This window comes from Cajanus cajan, chromosome 6, assembly GCF_000230855.2.
Source record: "Cajanus cajan strain Asha chromosome 6, NIPB_CcT2T_4, whole genome shotgun sequence".
In the NCBI taxonomy this organism is placed as follows: domain Eukaryota; kingdom Viridiplantae; phylum Streptophyta; class Magnoliopsida; order Fabales; family Fabaceae; genus Cajanus; species Cajanus cajan.
In genome coordinates, this window is record NC_138522.1 from 23,351,809 (window position 1) to 23,363,440 (window position 11,632).

The window sequence follows — 11,632 nt, forward strand, 5'->3', positions numbered from 1 at the left end:
ACTCTCGAGGCTTCCCCAGTGAAGTCGCCATCTGTCGCCACCGGCCCAAACGGGCCTCGGCGGTCGCGAAGACGGTCGAGCTCGCTTTTATTTTAGTTTTGAAAATGTATTGGATTATTAGAACGACTTGTTCTCAAACTGAGACCTTGTCGATCTTATCCAATTTATTTATTAAATGTCTCACCAATCCATGTTAATCCCAAGCGGGACCCTCCATGGATTAGCGGTTTTCATAAAAAGGAAGGGTTCGTGGAGTCGCCACCAATGTTTTACTCAAAACATTGGAAAAAGGGATAAGGCAATTGATTTTATAAATCAACTTCGGCCATTACAACCAGAGTTGGGTAAGGGAGTCGGTTACGCGTGGGGAAGGTGTTAGCACCCCACAGCGCCCCTTTCGGGTTCCCTATGACAGATTATTTCTAAAAATAATAGTGCGAAATTACTAAATTACCCCTATTTATTCTAAGCAATTATAAATTAACTATCTACATGATGACAGTTTAAATATGCACACAGAAAGCAGTAAAAGGAAGGATTTAAGAAGAAACCTTTGAAGCGTGCTTTTATATATTTCGTAAAACTGGGAAGCTTTTTGGCGTTCCCTCGCTCTACAAGCCCGCTCGCTCCCTCCTATAAAATTTTAACTATGGAAATCCGGAGGATTTCCCTTCGACTAGGTCCGATCCTCAAGCAAAATGGCTCGGGGCTCAAGAACTTCGTCGGATCAACTCTCCGAGTGATTTCTAGGGCAGAACACTGCTCAAAAACCCTAGAATACTCAAGGAGAGGGTTGAAACTATGTTCCAAAGTGTCTTATGACGTCAAAATGACGCCATATTTATAGGGAACAGGCGCAATACGGGCTATGGAATCAATACGGCCGTATTGAAATTTTTGAACTTCAATACGGCCGTATTGAGTTCAATACGGCCGTATTGAAATTCAGAAATTTCAATGCGCCCGTATTGAGTTCACTGCGGCTGTATTGAAGCTTCAATACGGCCGTATTGATTTCAGTACGGCCGTATTGAAGTTTCAGAAACTTCAATACGCCGTATTGAGTTCACTGCGGCCGTGTTGAAGCTTCAATACGGTCGTATTAAGTTTAGTACGGCCGTATTGGGCTTCATTCCCTCCACTTCCTTATTTTAAGCTACTCTAAGACCTCTAAACCTACAGATAGCCATCCTATGGTCTTCTAGGAGTCCTTCTGGCTGACTTTCCTTCGATCTTTGAGGGTCTTCGAGTTTTATTTCCGACCCGGACAATTTTAGGGGTCTACACCATTGTCTCTACGGACCTTGCTTACCGAGTTTTACAGCTTGTGCATACAATATGTGAGGTTCCACCATTTGGTTATTTACGCCTTTGACGATACCCCCGTCATTATCCATATGTTTACTATCCCCTTCCCCTTTCTCTCTGAAGTTAACAAAAAACACACAGAAGGGGGATTGAATGTTTGTGAACGAAGGAGTTTTAAAAATGTTTTGCAAGGAGACTATTTTTCGTCTAATGAAAATATTGCTTTGAACACTTGAAATTATGCACGGTTTGCTCATAAAAAGAATTTTCAATCTGATGGTTTATCGTCTGCTTGAAAAGGAGATTTCTTATTAGTAAAAATGTTTTTCCAAGTAATGAGTTGAACAAATGTAGTTTTTGTCTGAAAATGGTATTTGTAAATGGATTTAATTAGTGAACAAACTTTATAATGATATAGCAGTTAAAAAAAATTTCGTCTGAAAACAAATGAAAAGTGCACAAGGTTTTTATACTGGTTCACTCGACCTGAGCTACATCTAGTCTTATTCAACTAAAGGGTTCCACTAATCACAACGGATTACAAGTATTCTTAACCACTTTTGGTTCGTCAACTTCACTCGTTGACGCTAGTATTCTTAAACCACTTCTAGTTCTTCAAGTATTCTCAACCACTCCTGGTTCGTCAACCTCACTTGTCGACGCTAGTATTCTTAAACCACTTCTGGTTCTCCAAGTATTCTTTCACTAGCCTCTTCAGGCTTTACAAATAATGGATGTTTTAAGTGTGTGTGTGTGACTCTCATAGAGAGGATAGTATGGTTTCTACACTCGGTAGGGTTTTCAACCTTATTTTTACAAGGATATGTGTTTTAGAGCGTGTATATAACTCTCGCAGAGAGGATGGGGTAGTTTCTACACTCACTAAGATAAACTATCCTAGTTTTACACTGATATTCAAATTTGAACAAGAAGACATGTAGGTTTGACGTTTTCTTTTGCTTATTTTTTGTTGCTTCTCTTCTCTCTTTCTTCTCTTCTTAGGTCTTGATATTTATAGCCTTGTGATAAATCTTCCCATTGTTTGAATTTGAATGTGTTCGTTGAGGCGGAGCTTCCCGTTGGTGCAGATAATCGTTCGTTCATGGCTACACAGATCTTTTTCATTTAATGCGTATGATCTTGAATTAAATGCTTGCTTATTGAATCTGTGTTACGTGAAGTCCTTTGCGTAATTTGTTCCCTTTTATTTCTGACTTCAATCATGACCTAGGTACGTTTGTCCTTTTTCTGTCATTGTAGCTGCGGAGGCATTGCCTTTTTTTGAAAAATAGATGTACTTGCCCTGACACACGCAACTTTGACTTGTGGATTTGCACTCTTTTATTTTTCTTCTTTCATATCACATTCTTGATGACTTCGTGTACTCTTCTTGTGAATATGGACGATATGGGATGTTTCTCGTTGTGAATAGTGGACTTCAGACGCTTTTCAATCATTCTTTGTTTGCATCTAGAATCTGAGTCTCCATCTAAGAGTTAGACTTTGACTTTTTCATCTCTTTTGATCAGTCGTGAAGATGGATGACTTTTATTCCGTCTGGAATATTTCTTTGTCTTGTGTTATCCAACGATTGATACTTATTTTGTTGACCTTTGTGTAGTTGACCATTGAGCTTCATCTGATATTTATTTGGTGCTGAGCCAACTTTGTCTTCGTCTAGTTTTTCTTTTTGGTTGATATTTGTTTTGGCCTTGCATCTGATTTCTTATGTTGTGCTCTTGGTTGTTTTTGACACATCTTTGTCTGATATTTGTTATCGCCTGACGCTCATTTGGATTTGTTTGATCCCTGTTTTGTTCGTCCATGCTTTAGTTTTGCTTGTTTCTTATATTTATCTGAAACACTGACACATAGATTAGTCTTAACAATATGTATTATATTTGTCATAAAAACCTCACTAGGAATGACTTCGTCTGACTCAACACTCTCCCTTGTATTCCTTGGGAATTTTGGAACGTTTACATATAACTTCATGTCCCTATTGTGTATCTGATCAAGTTGTTCCACCAATCTCCTCTCATCAGGAACATTTAGAAATCTCACAAACCCATATCGATGCCCCCATCTGCTTTGTTTTCTTGCTAAGAAGACCTCCCACACCTACCCCACTTTTGAAATATATTCCAAAGATCAAACTTCTTGTAAGCTTCTAGAAAGTTTCTAAAGAAAAATGTAGTCACCCTTCCAGCGTCAGACTCGTCACCCCTTGCCATCCTTGAAGCATATACCTTTCGAATCTTGCACGATTCTATTCTCCCTGTGATCTCATTGAATGTGCATTGAAAAGTTTTTCTTGGTTGCTATTTTCTCCAAGCTATGATATTTGTATTTGTTCACATCCATTATAGCTTTTAAACATTTATCATTTTTGTAAAAAAAAATTGCTAGTGTGTATAAAATAGTGGCATGAAATTCTAAAAGTTGCAGTCAAGATTCTAGTCATAGTTCATACACTAATTATAAAAAATGCTTTAAGGTTTAAGTTAAATCAGTTTACCACATATAGATGACATGAAAAGTATTTGTTACTCTTTGATGCACCACCTGAAGCACCATGGTTTGTCCAATTAAATAATTAAAGCTCTTTTTTTATTTAGAAAAACTAGCAGGGTATTACATGCCATACTTTCTTTCATTACATTGTTTGTTGCTACTACTATTGAAGACTTTGATAAACAAAAGGGTTGATTGGTGGCAATTGAAACATATGAAATTGATATAGATGAAATGTGGTGTAAGAAATTGAAAATTTGGATTATTGGGATTGTATTGTAGGTTGAGTAAATTTGGATAATTGGAAAATTTTGGATTTGTGGATTGTTGGTAACATGATATCAAATTAAACCGTGCATTCATATTGAATGAATTTCGATTTGGATCCATTGAGTGAAAACTAATCAAAGAAATTGGGAATTTTGGTTTATATATATCAAAATGATGTAGGTGTTGTTTGGACTGCCTACACTAACATTGACTATATGGAATGCTTAGAGGATTGGAAGAGTACTTCAAGTTATGCATTTATTTTGAGTTTAGGGGAAGTAGCTTGGTCATCTAGAAAACAACCAATTGTGACTTTAACAAAAAACAAAGCCGAATACATAGCAATTGTTGCATATGCTTGTCAAGCAATATGGATGAAAGTGGTTCTTTTGAGACTTGGTTGTGATGGTGATAAATGTACAACCACTACTATAGGAGACACACATTTTACATAAGTTCTTTTAGACATTTTACATCGATTTTAAAAATGATGTAGATTAAGACGACGTAGAAAGTATAAGACACTTTACATCAGTTTGAAAACCAATGTAGAAAATATCATTTCTACATCGGTTAGTGATAGAATCGATGTAGAATACAACATGTTTTACATTTATTTTATCAAGAATCGATGTAAAATATGACATATTCTACATTTGTTCTATCAAGAACCGATGTAGAATATGCCTTATTCTATATCTGTTCTATCATATTCTACGTCAGTTTTTGATAGAACAAATGTAGAATATTGCATAGAATATTGTTATGCAATATTCTCTTTTAGTTTATTAATAATTAATGTAGAAAGCTTAATAGGAAATTCTATATTATTAGGTAAAATTCATTTACATTAATTACTCCAAAATCTCTTTTAGCATCACACTGTTAAATATTAATCACAAAACTTATTTGCCTTCACAAAATAAAATTCGTGCTTGTTAAATTAAACTGAAAACAATAATATTTATTTAGAACTAAATTAAAATGATTTTAACCACATAAACTAGAAAATTAACTAAAACTTAAAGTTTAAATTACATTGACCAAAAGGTTAAATAATTGAACCTTTTAATTAAAGCTTATAAACATGAACCATAAGTCAAAATCAAATAGATGACATACATTTAGTAATGCCAAAATTAAATAGATGAGCTTCAAAGTTTTAATCTAGTACAATATTCAAAGACTTTATGTCCCTGTGGACGATTTGTGGCTTGCAGTCATGATGGAGATAAGCAAGTCCTTTAGTTGCTTCAAGAGTAATTCTTAGGTGGGTCTTTCAATCAAGTTTTACCTTCAACGACCCTGTGTCCAATGAAACATTATAAGAATAATGGTAATTTTTACATAAAATGAAACTTATCAATCTCAGAGAATAAGGTCCAAGGAATCACATTTATTAAAAATAATTTCAAAATATCAAGTAAATATGACTAGTTCCTATAATGTTGAAGAGTATCTCAAAATTGTTTATAAAATTTGATGGTTGCACTAACTTGACAAATTGTGATCAATCAAATTTACTTTGTAATGTTTTGCAAGTAAGATAGAACTTTAATCACATGTATCAATACTTAAGAATTTTTTGGAACATTTGAAATAGAAAATTTTAATGGTTGTGTTGTTTACTTACTTGCTTCACAAGTTTGTGGTAATTTTGTTGAAATCAATTTCCTATTAAGCTATTGATTCTCTCATATTCTTTTAGAGTTTTGACTTCCAATTATTGCATATTTGTATTATTATCATTGTTCACTGTTAATAATTGTAAAATGGTATAAGCATGACATCACGATGTTTTTCATCCAGCATTGATAAGTTTTCATTGAATTGGCGACATTGGCTAACTAATAATATAAAGATCAACAAGAATCAATAGAAAAATGAATCCAATATATATTCCCAGCATAGGTTAGTTATGAATGGAATCTTCATATATGATTTTAGACAAACAAAGTAATATAAATCATATCATTTTTAATCTATCACATTATGCTTTAGAAAAAGAAGCCACCAGACCTTGGACAGAGTGAATATTAAGTTACAAAAAATATATACAAAATTTTAGTTAATAGCTATTATATTTCCAAGCTTATAAACTATTTACAAGACTGAATAAATCCCCTTGCCCTTCATTCCTTTATTTACTTGCTTAATGTGTTAACCAACTAATTGATATCCTAACTATCTCAACTAACTTCCTTCCATCTCTCTTAACTCCTCCTAACACAACGTTACCTGGAATGATTGTACAACAAGAAACTCCACACAAATTCTCTTTCCCAAAAATATTCAACCAAGTTTATCAACCTTCATTAATCTATTATAATTCATATACTTTTATAGCTCACCATTTGGACACACATTATTTATTTATAAAACCTTTATATAATAGTTAGATACCCCATGTGCGGCATAAATCTCAGTATAGTAGCCAATCTCTTAACCATTTTCATTGGTGCCAAAGCCCCTAGGTTTTCCAAAATAGATACCTGAACAACAACAGAACAACAAGAAGACTTAGTCCAGTGAATTAGCTACACATGGCCACAGTTAAAGAAAATGAACAAAAAATTAACATTTCAAAATTTAACTATCATAGGAACATTAGGAAACCATAACACAACAAACCTCTAATCTGTTCCCTCTGTTCCCTCACAACCATGAGATCAACCCCTTCATCAATCTCTTTCTTCAAAGTTGAAGTATCAACTAACTGCAAAAAAATTAACACAACAAAAATCACACAAGTGATGGGCAAAAATTACGTTTGCCCTCAACTATATTTCAGTTTCACCATCACAAATGAGAAAATGTAGCACGAATAAATTTTTACCTGAGGAAATATAGTAGTCGATCTCAAATTTGTAAATACTGGAACCCCTTCTCGAATTTGAAGCAAACCAGTCTTTGGCTTGAGATTTTTTTCATTTTTATCCATGGTTTAGCAAGCACTCAATAGAAAATGAAAATGTTGCGATTAAAGGGTTACCTTTGAGGGAACTGGCAAGGAGAAGAATGTCTTTAGCGACAAAGATGACTTCGGGGCTGATGCCGTCACCAGGGAGGAGAGTGATAGTGTAGCGGTAGTGCAACTTGGAAGGAAGGGGCTTCATCTTCCACATGGTTGCTTCACTTTTTCGATCAAATTTACCACAGACAAGTAATGGGGCTTCAAATAGGGTTTAGATGTGGGAGAATGGCTCTTGAGCGTGAAAAGAATGATTCGAACATATAAAGAATAGGATTTGGGCTTTGGTGTATGTGTTTATGAGAGGCAATGAAGAGACAAAAATGCGTGTGACTTCGTGTGAGAGGAGAAAGTGTGATTTCGTGTGAGAGAATAACACACAATTTTTTTTCGCAATGATTGAGATAATACTACATCGATTACTTCAAAGATTAATGTAGAGCAGTACTCATTGTGACACCCTCTATCCCAACATACATATACAACAATTATAAAAACATATTCTTGGTTTAAATAAAATCTTTAGAATTAAAACTATGAATCCATTAACATAAGAGTAGATAATTCACATTCGTAAACTTTAAACATGGTCAAATGCGGAATTGATAGAAAAATGAATCTTTTTTATGGACCATGAGCCAAGGGCCCAATCACTAGAGCTATGGTCAGGAGCATACAAGAAGAGTTGGACAACTTGAAGACCAGTGGACTCTCTAAGCCCAAGATACTCTTCATTTGGACTACTCTATCATGAAGAGGAGGCATAGTTCTAATTGTATATAGTTTGTACATAAATTCCTTGTATAGGCTTATTTTTGCCTTTGTATTTGGGAGGCACTTTATTTCATTTTAATAATCATTGTATATTGTTTCTAGAGTAGGTTACTTGGAGACTTTGACTCCATTTAACCTAATTTTGAATTACACTCATTTTCTATTTTTTCAGTAGTAGAAGTGGGGTAGCATTTAGCAATGCTTGAGGGTGTGACTAACAATTAGGGCAGAATTGGGCCTAGGAAAAATTTTACATATTGGACTCATTTTGCTCCTAATTTTTCATAGGTTTGATCTAGCTAGGTCTCATCATTTTTGGATGGACCTAACTAGACCAAACCAAACATTTTTGAAATTAACTCAAGGAGCCAAAATGAACCAAATCCGCCTAGCTAGCCTTGTTCCTCTTTAGCCGAGAATTGCTTCTCCTTCTTCAAGCTTGGGAAGCTTGTGCTACAAGCTTCTCCTTAGCTTGCTCCACAGGCCTCCTAACAAGCTTTGACGGTCAAGCCAACCAAACCATGGTTCACTTGAACCATGGTTAAGGTTAGCTTGCTCCCTAAGCTACCTCCTTCTATATATTTGTAATTCCAACCTTTTCTCTCACTTTTGATGAATGAATTCAGAAATTCTCATAGAATTCTCTCTTCTTAAGTCTCTTAGAATCTGTGGAGAACATTCTCCTTAGGCTTCTCATAAAGGTTTTCAACCTTTGAACTTGGTTCATCAAGCTTCTTCAACTTCAAAGAGTGGCCGAACCTCTTACTTGCTTCTCCACCATTGAAGTTTCTTCAAAGGTGCTTCCACCATTGTCAAGTGTTCAAACTCAAGAGAAGAAGGATTGGACGGTGGAGTTTTGAAGAACATCAACCATTCTTCAACAACTTCCATCATTTTTGGTATCAAAGCCTTGGTGCTCTTGAGGTTATGTGTCTTATTCTCCAAACTTGAATCTGTGTTGTTCCTTCATTCTTTTAGATGTCTTATTTGTGTTTCTGTTTGGATCTATTTCTTCTAAACATTTTTATGGATCCTTATGTCTCATATTGTTAATTGATTCATATGTTTGCTTGTTTCCTAATTCCTTGAATCAATTTGTTTTGTGCGCCTAGGTTTCTTGAACTTATGCATTTTATTTTGCTTGAGTCTTCTCTATTCCTTATAACATGAGTCCATGATTGGACATTAATAATTTTTAGCATGTGTTTTGGTTTTGAATCCTATGTTTTGTCTAGAGTCATGTGTAGTCCTTTTACATGTCATTGAATCCTAGACTAGCTTGTTGAACCTTAATATTTTTGTGTTGTTTTGGTGTCTACATTGATTCAGTTTTTTCTTTATAATATTGTGTTGACCTATATGTTCTTTTGCTTTACATGTTTGAGTTCCTAATTTGCTATTAGTTCTAGCAAATGTCTTAGAGTTAGGTTTCTATTATGTCTCATTAAAAAGTTTGTCAAGAAAATTTTCTAAACACTTTCCTATTAGGTTTCCTTGAATTTTTGTGTTGTGGCTGAAACCTGTATCACTTTTTAAGTCATCAAAACAGAGGAAAAATAGAGGTATAAGTGTGCTTAATACATTAGAAAAACAAAGAAAATATTGCTTGAAAATTTGACCTAAAAATTTGTACAAAAGTGTGAGCACTAGAAAAAAAAATTCACTTATATACCTCTTGTTTTGTGGAAAAATTTTGGCAGCATTTTTATTGGATTATATCCGAGACTTAAACATGTTTAAAAGGCATTAAAATCCTGTGCAAAAGGAAAATAAAAAGTTCAAAAGAAGTTACAAAAAGAATCACAAAGAAAGAGTACAAGAAAAAGCCAAGGAGTAAAAAAAAGTTTGTGTGATTTGTGCTCAGTTTTTAATTTGTGTTTCTTGTATTGAAAATATGTCAAGCGACATATCACTTGTTTGTGAGTCTTATTTTGTTTTGTAATCTTAGATTTTATTTTGTAATCTACTCTAGTTCCATTGATAGGTTTCCCTTTGTGTGCTAGCCTTTCTTTGGTGCCTTAATTTTTGCTTGTCATTTTATTGGAATTCTTTCTAGTCTTGTCTCGTTTCTTTCCACCATTTGGTGTAGCTTCTCCTAATTTTTCCTTTTCAGTTTTAGCATAAATATTCCATCAACTTAAGGTGTGTTGAGTGCTTCTTGAAGGTGTGGAAGGCCAAGTTCAAAGGAAGCCAATATTGGAAGGTTTTGTGGTGGCCTAAGAAGCTTGCTTCTCCATTGGTGGAAGGCTTTGGGAGTCCAAACACCTAGGAATAACCAACATCAAGGTTATTCCTAAGAGAGGAGTGAAATGTTAAGTCAGACGAAGATGAAAGCAATTCCCTGCAAGGTTTTGAATGAGACAAATATAATATGTATTGTTATTTTTAATAAGTGTATTAGTGTTTCAGATATAAGTACAAGCAAGTTGATATGCATCCATACCAGGACTAAGAGACATGAGCCAAGCACTGGATAAAGGCTGAGCAAACAAAGGGAACATATAAGACGAAGATAGTCACAAACACAGACATAAAAGAAATAAAGGAAAAGGACATGAGCAACCAAGATGATGGACAAAACCAAGTTAAAACACACCAGACGGATACTCGAATACATAGACGAAGATCAAGAAAAATGGATTGCATTTGAAGACACAACGAGACGAACTACCTAAAACATACTCTCAGAAGAACACATGAAGACACCCAAATAGAAGAAGAAAGATAAAAAATGGGTGAACGTTTATCCATAAATCAAAACTACGTGTGTCAAAGCAAGTACACCTACTAGTCAACAAAGGACAAGTCAGCAAAGGAAAACACCTCCATTATTGCAATATCAAGAAAGTACAGAGATATCTTAATGCCAGTCATAAAAGCAAACATATGGTACAAAAGATCTCGTGAAGCGCAGATTCAGCAAGCAAATATTTAATGCAAGTCAAAGGCATTAAATGCAATAATCCACTAAGAGTGTGCAACCTAGATAAAAGAATCAGATGATGGCTAGTCAAGCATAAAAATGAAGTTTGCTCATGGATGGAAGAAGATTACCACCAGAAGGAGACACTATAGTATCAGATGAAGCCTATGAAGAATAGTCAAGGCAAGACACGTACTAGACAAGTCGAGACAGATGAAGCAAGTGACATAGGAAACTAAGTGTCAAGAGATGAATAGTTGGAACACAAATATGCGCCAGATGATCACAAAATATCCAGACAAAGTTGTGTCAAGTGCAAATGCTCTAAAAAGCACAGATCATACGAGCATATGTCTAAGGTCAGAAAAAAGTCAATCGTGCATCAAGACCAAGAGCAGCACAGACTAAAAGATACTCTAGACGAAGATAAGTTTGCCTGTAATTCTAACCAAGACCATATAAGAGGCCAAAGCATTAACGACAAATACTCAGATGGAGAACAAGACGTGAGAGGCAAACAAAGACTGTTGCACAAGCACTTATCTAGTCTCAAAAGATTACTCAAAGTATTACCTATGATCACAAAAGTGTTCTCAACGTAATAGCAGAATAAATGAAGAAGAAGGGAAACACGTAAAAGTAGAGCATGCATGTGTCAGAAAAAGTGTATTACTTTTTCAGAAAAAGGACAACGGCTATATTGCTACATGACCAGAAAAAGAAAAATAATTTCTAGGTCTCAGATAAATTCAAACACTGCTGGCAACAAGACAAAAAAGAATACACACAATGTCTAAGAACAAGAAGCAACATTTAATGCAAGACCAAATGCATTAAATGAAAGGATCAAACCAGTCATGAACGACTATATT

At 34.8% G+C, this 11,632-nt stretch overlaps 1 protein-coding gene across 2 annotated transcripts; it reads right to left on the bottom strand.

Moving 5' to 3' along the window:
* Positions 1-5,006: 5,006 nt before the first annotated feature.
* LOC109816472 (3-isopropylmalate dehydrogenase, chloroplastic-like) lies at positions 5,007-7,446 on the bottom strand. 2 transcript variants are annotated; one of them, XM_029275035.2, is made up of 4 exons: positions 6,929-7,446; positions 6,724-6,808; positions 6,496-6,584; positions 5,007-5,397 (listed from the first exon to the last, which is right to left on the bottom strand). In XM_029275035.2, the coding sequence occupies exons 1-3, from the start codon at positions 7,031-7,033 to the stop codon at positions 6,535-6,537; spliced, it is 240 nt and encodes a 79-aa protein (XP_029130868.1). In that variant the 5' UTR covers positions 7,034-7,446; the 3' UTR covers positions 5,007-5,397; positions 6,496-6,534. The 2 variants fall into 2 exon arrangements, with proteins under 2 accessions (XP_029130868.1, XP_082932517.1); XM_083076391.1 differs by having other exon boundaries at positions 5,007-6,584.
* Positions 7,447-11,632: the final 4,186 nt, after the last annotated feature.

What these genes read in the sequence shown, in the direction of transcription:
- LOC109816472 (XM_029275035.2), bottom strand. Translation starts at nt 7,033, where the DNA reads ATGGATAAAAATGAAAAAAATCTCAAGCCAAAGACTGGTTTGCTTCAA. An exon ending in CGACTACTATATTTCCTCAG is followed by an intron (nt 6,809 to 6,928) that starts GTAAAAATTTAT and finishes ATTTTTTTGCAG; the next exon opens with TTAGTTGATACTTCAACTTT. An exon ending in ACAGAGGGAACAGATTAGAG is followed by an intron (nt 6,585 to 6,723) that starts GTTTGTTGTGTT and finishes GTTGTTGTTCAG; the next exon opens with GTATCTATTTTGGAAAACCT.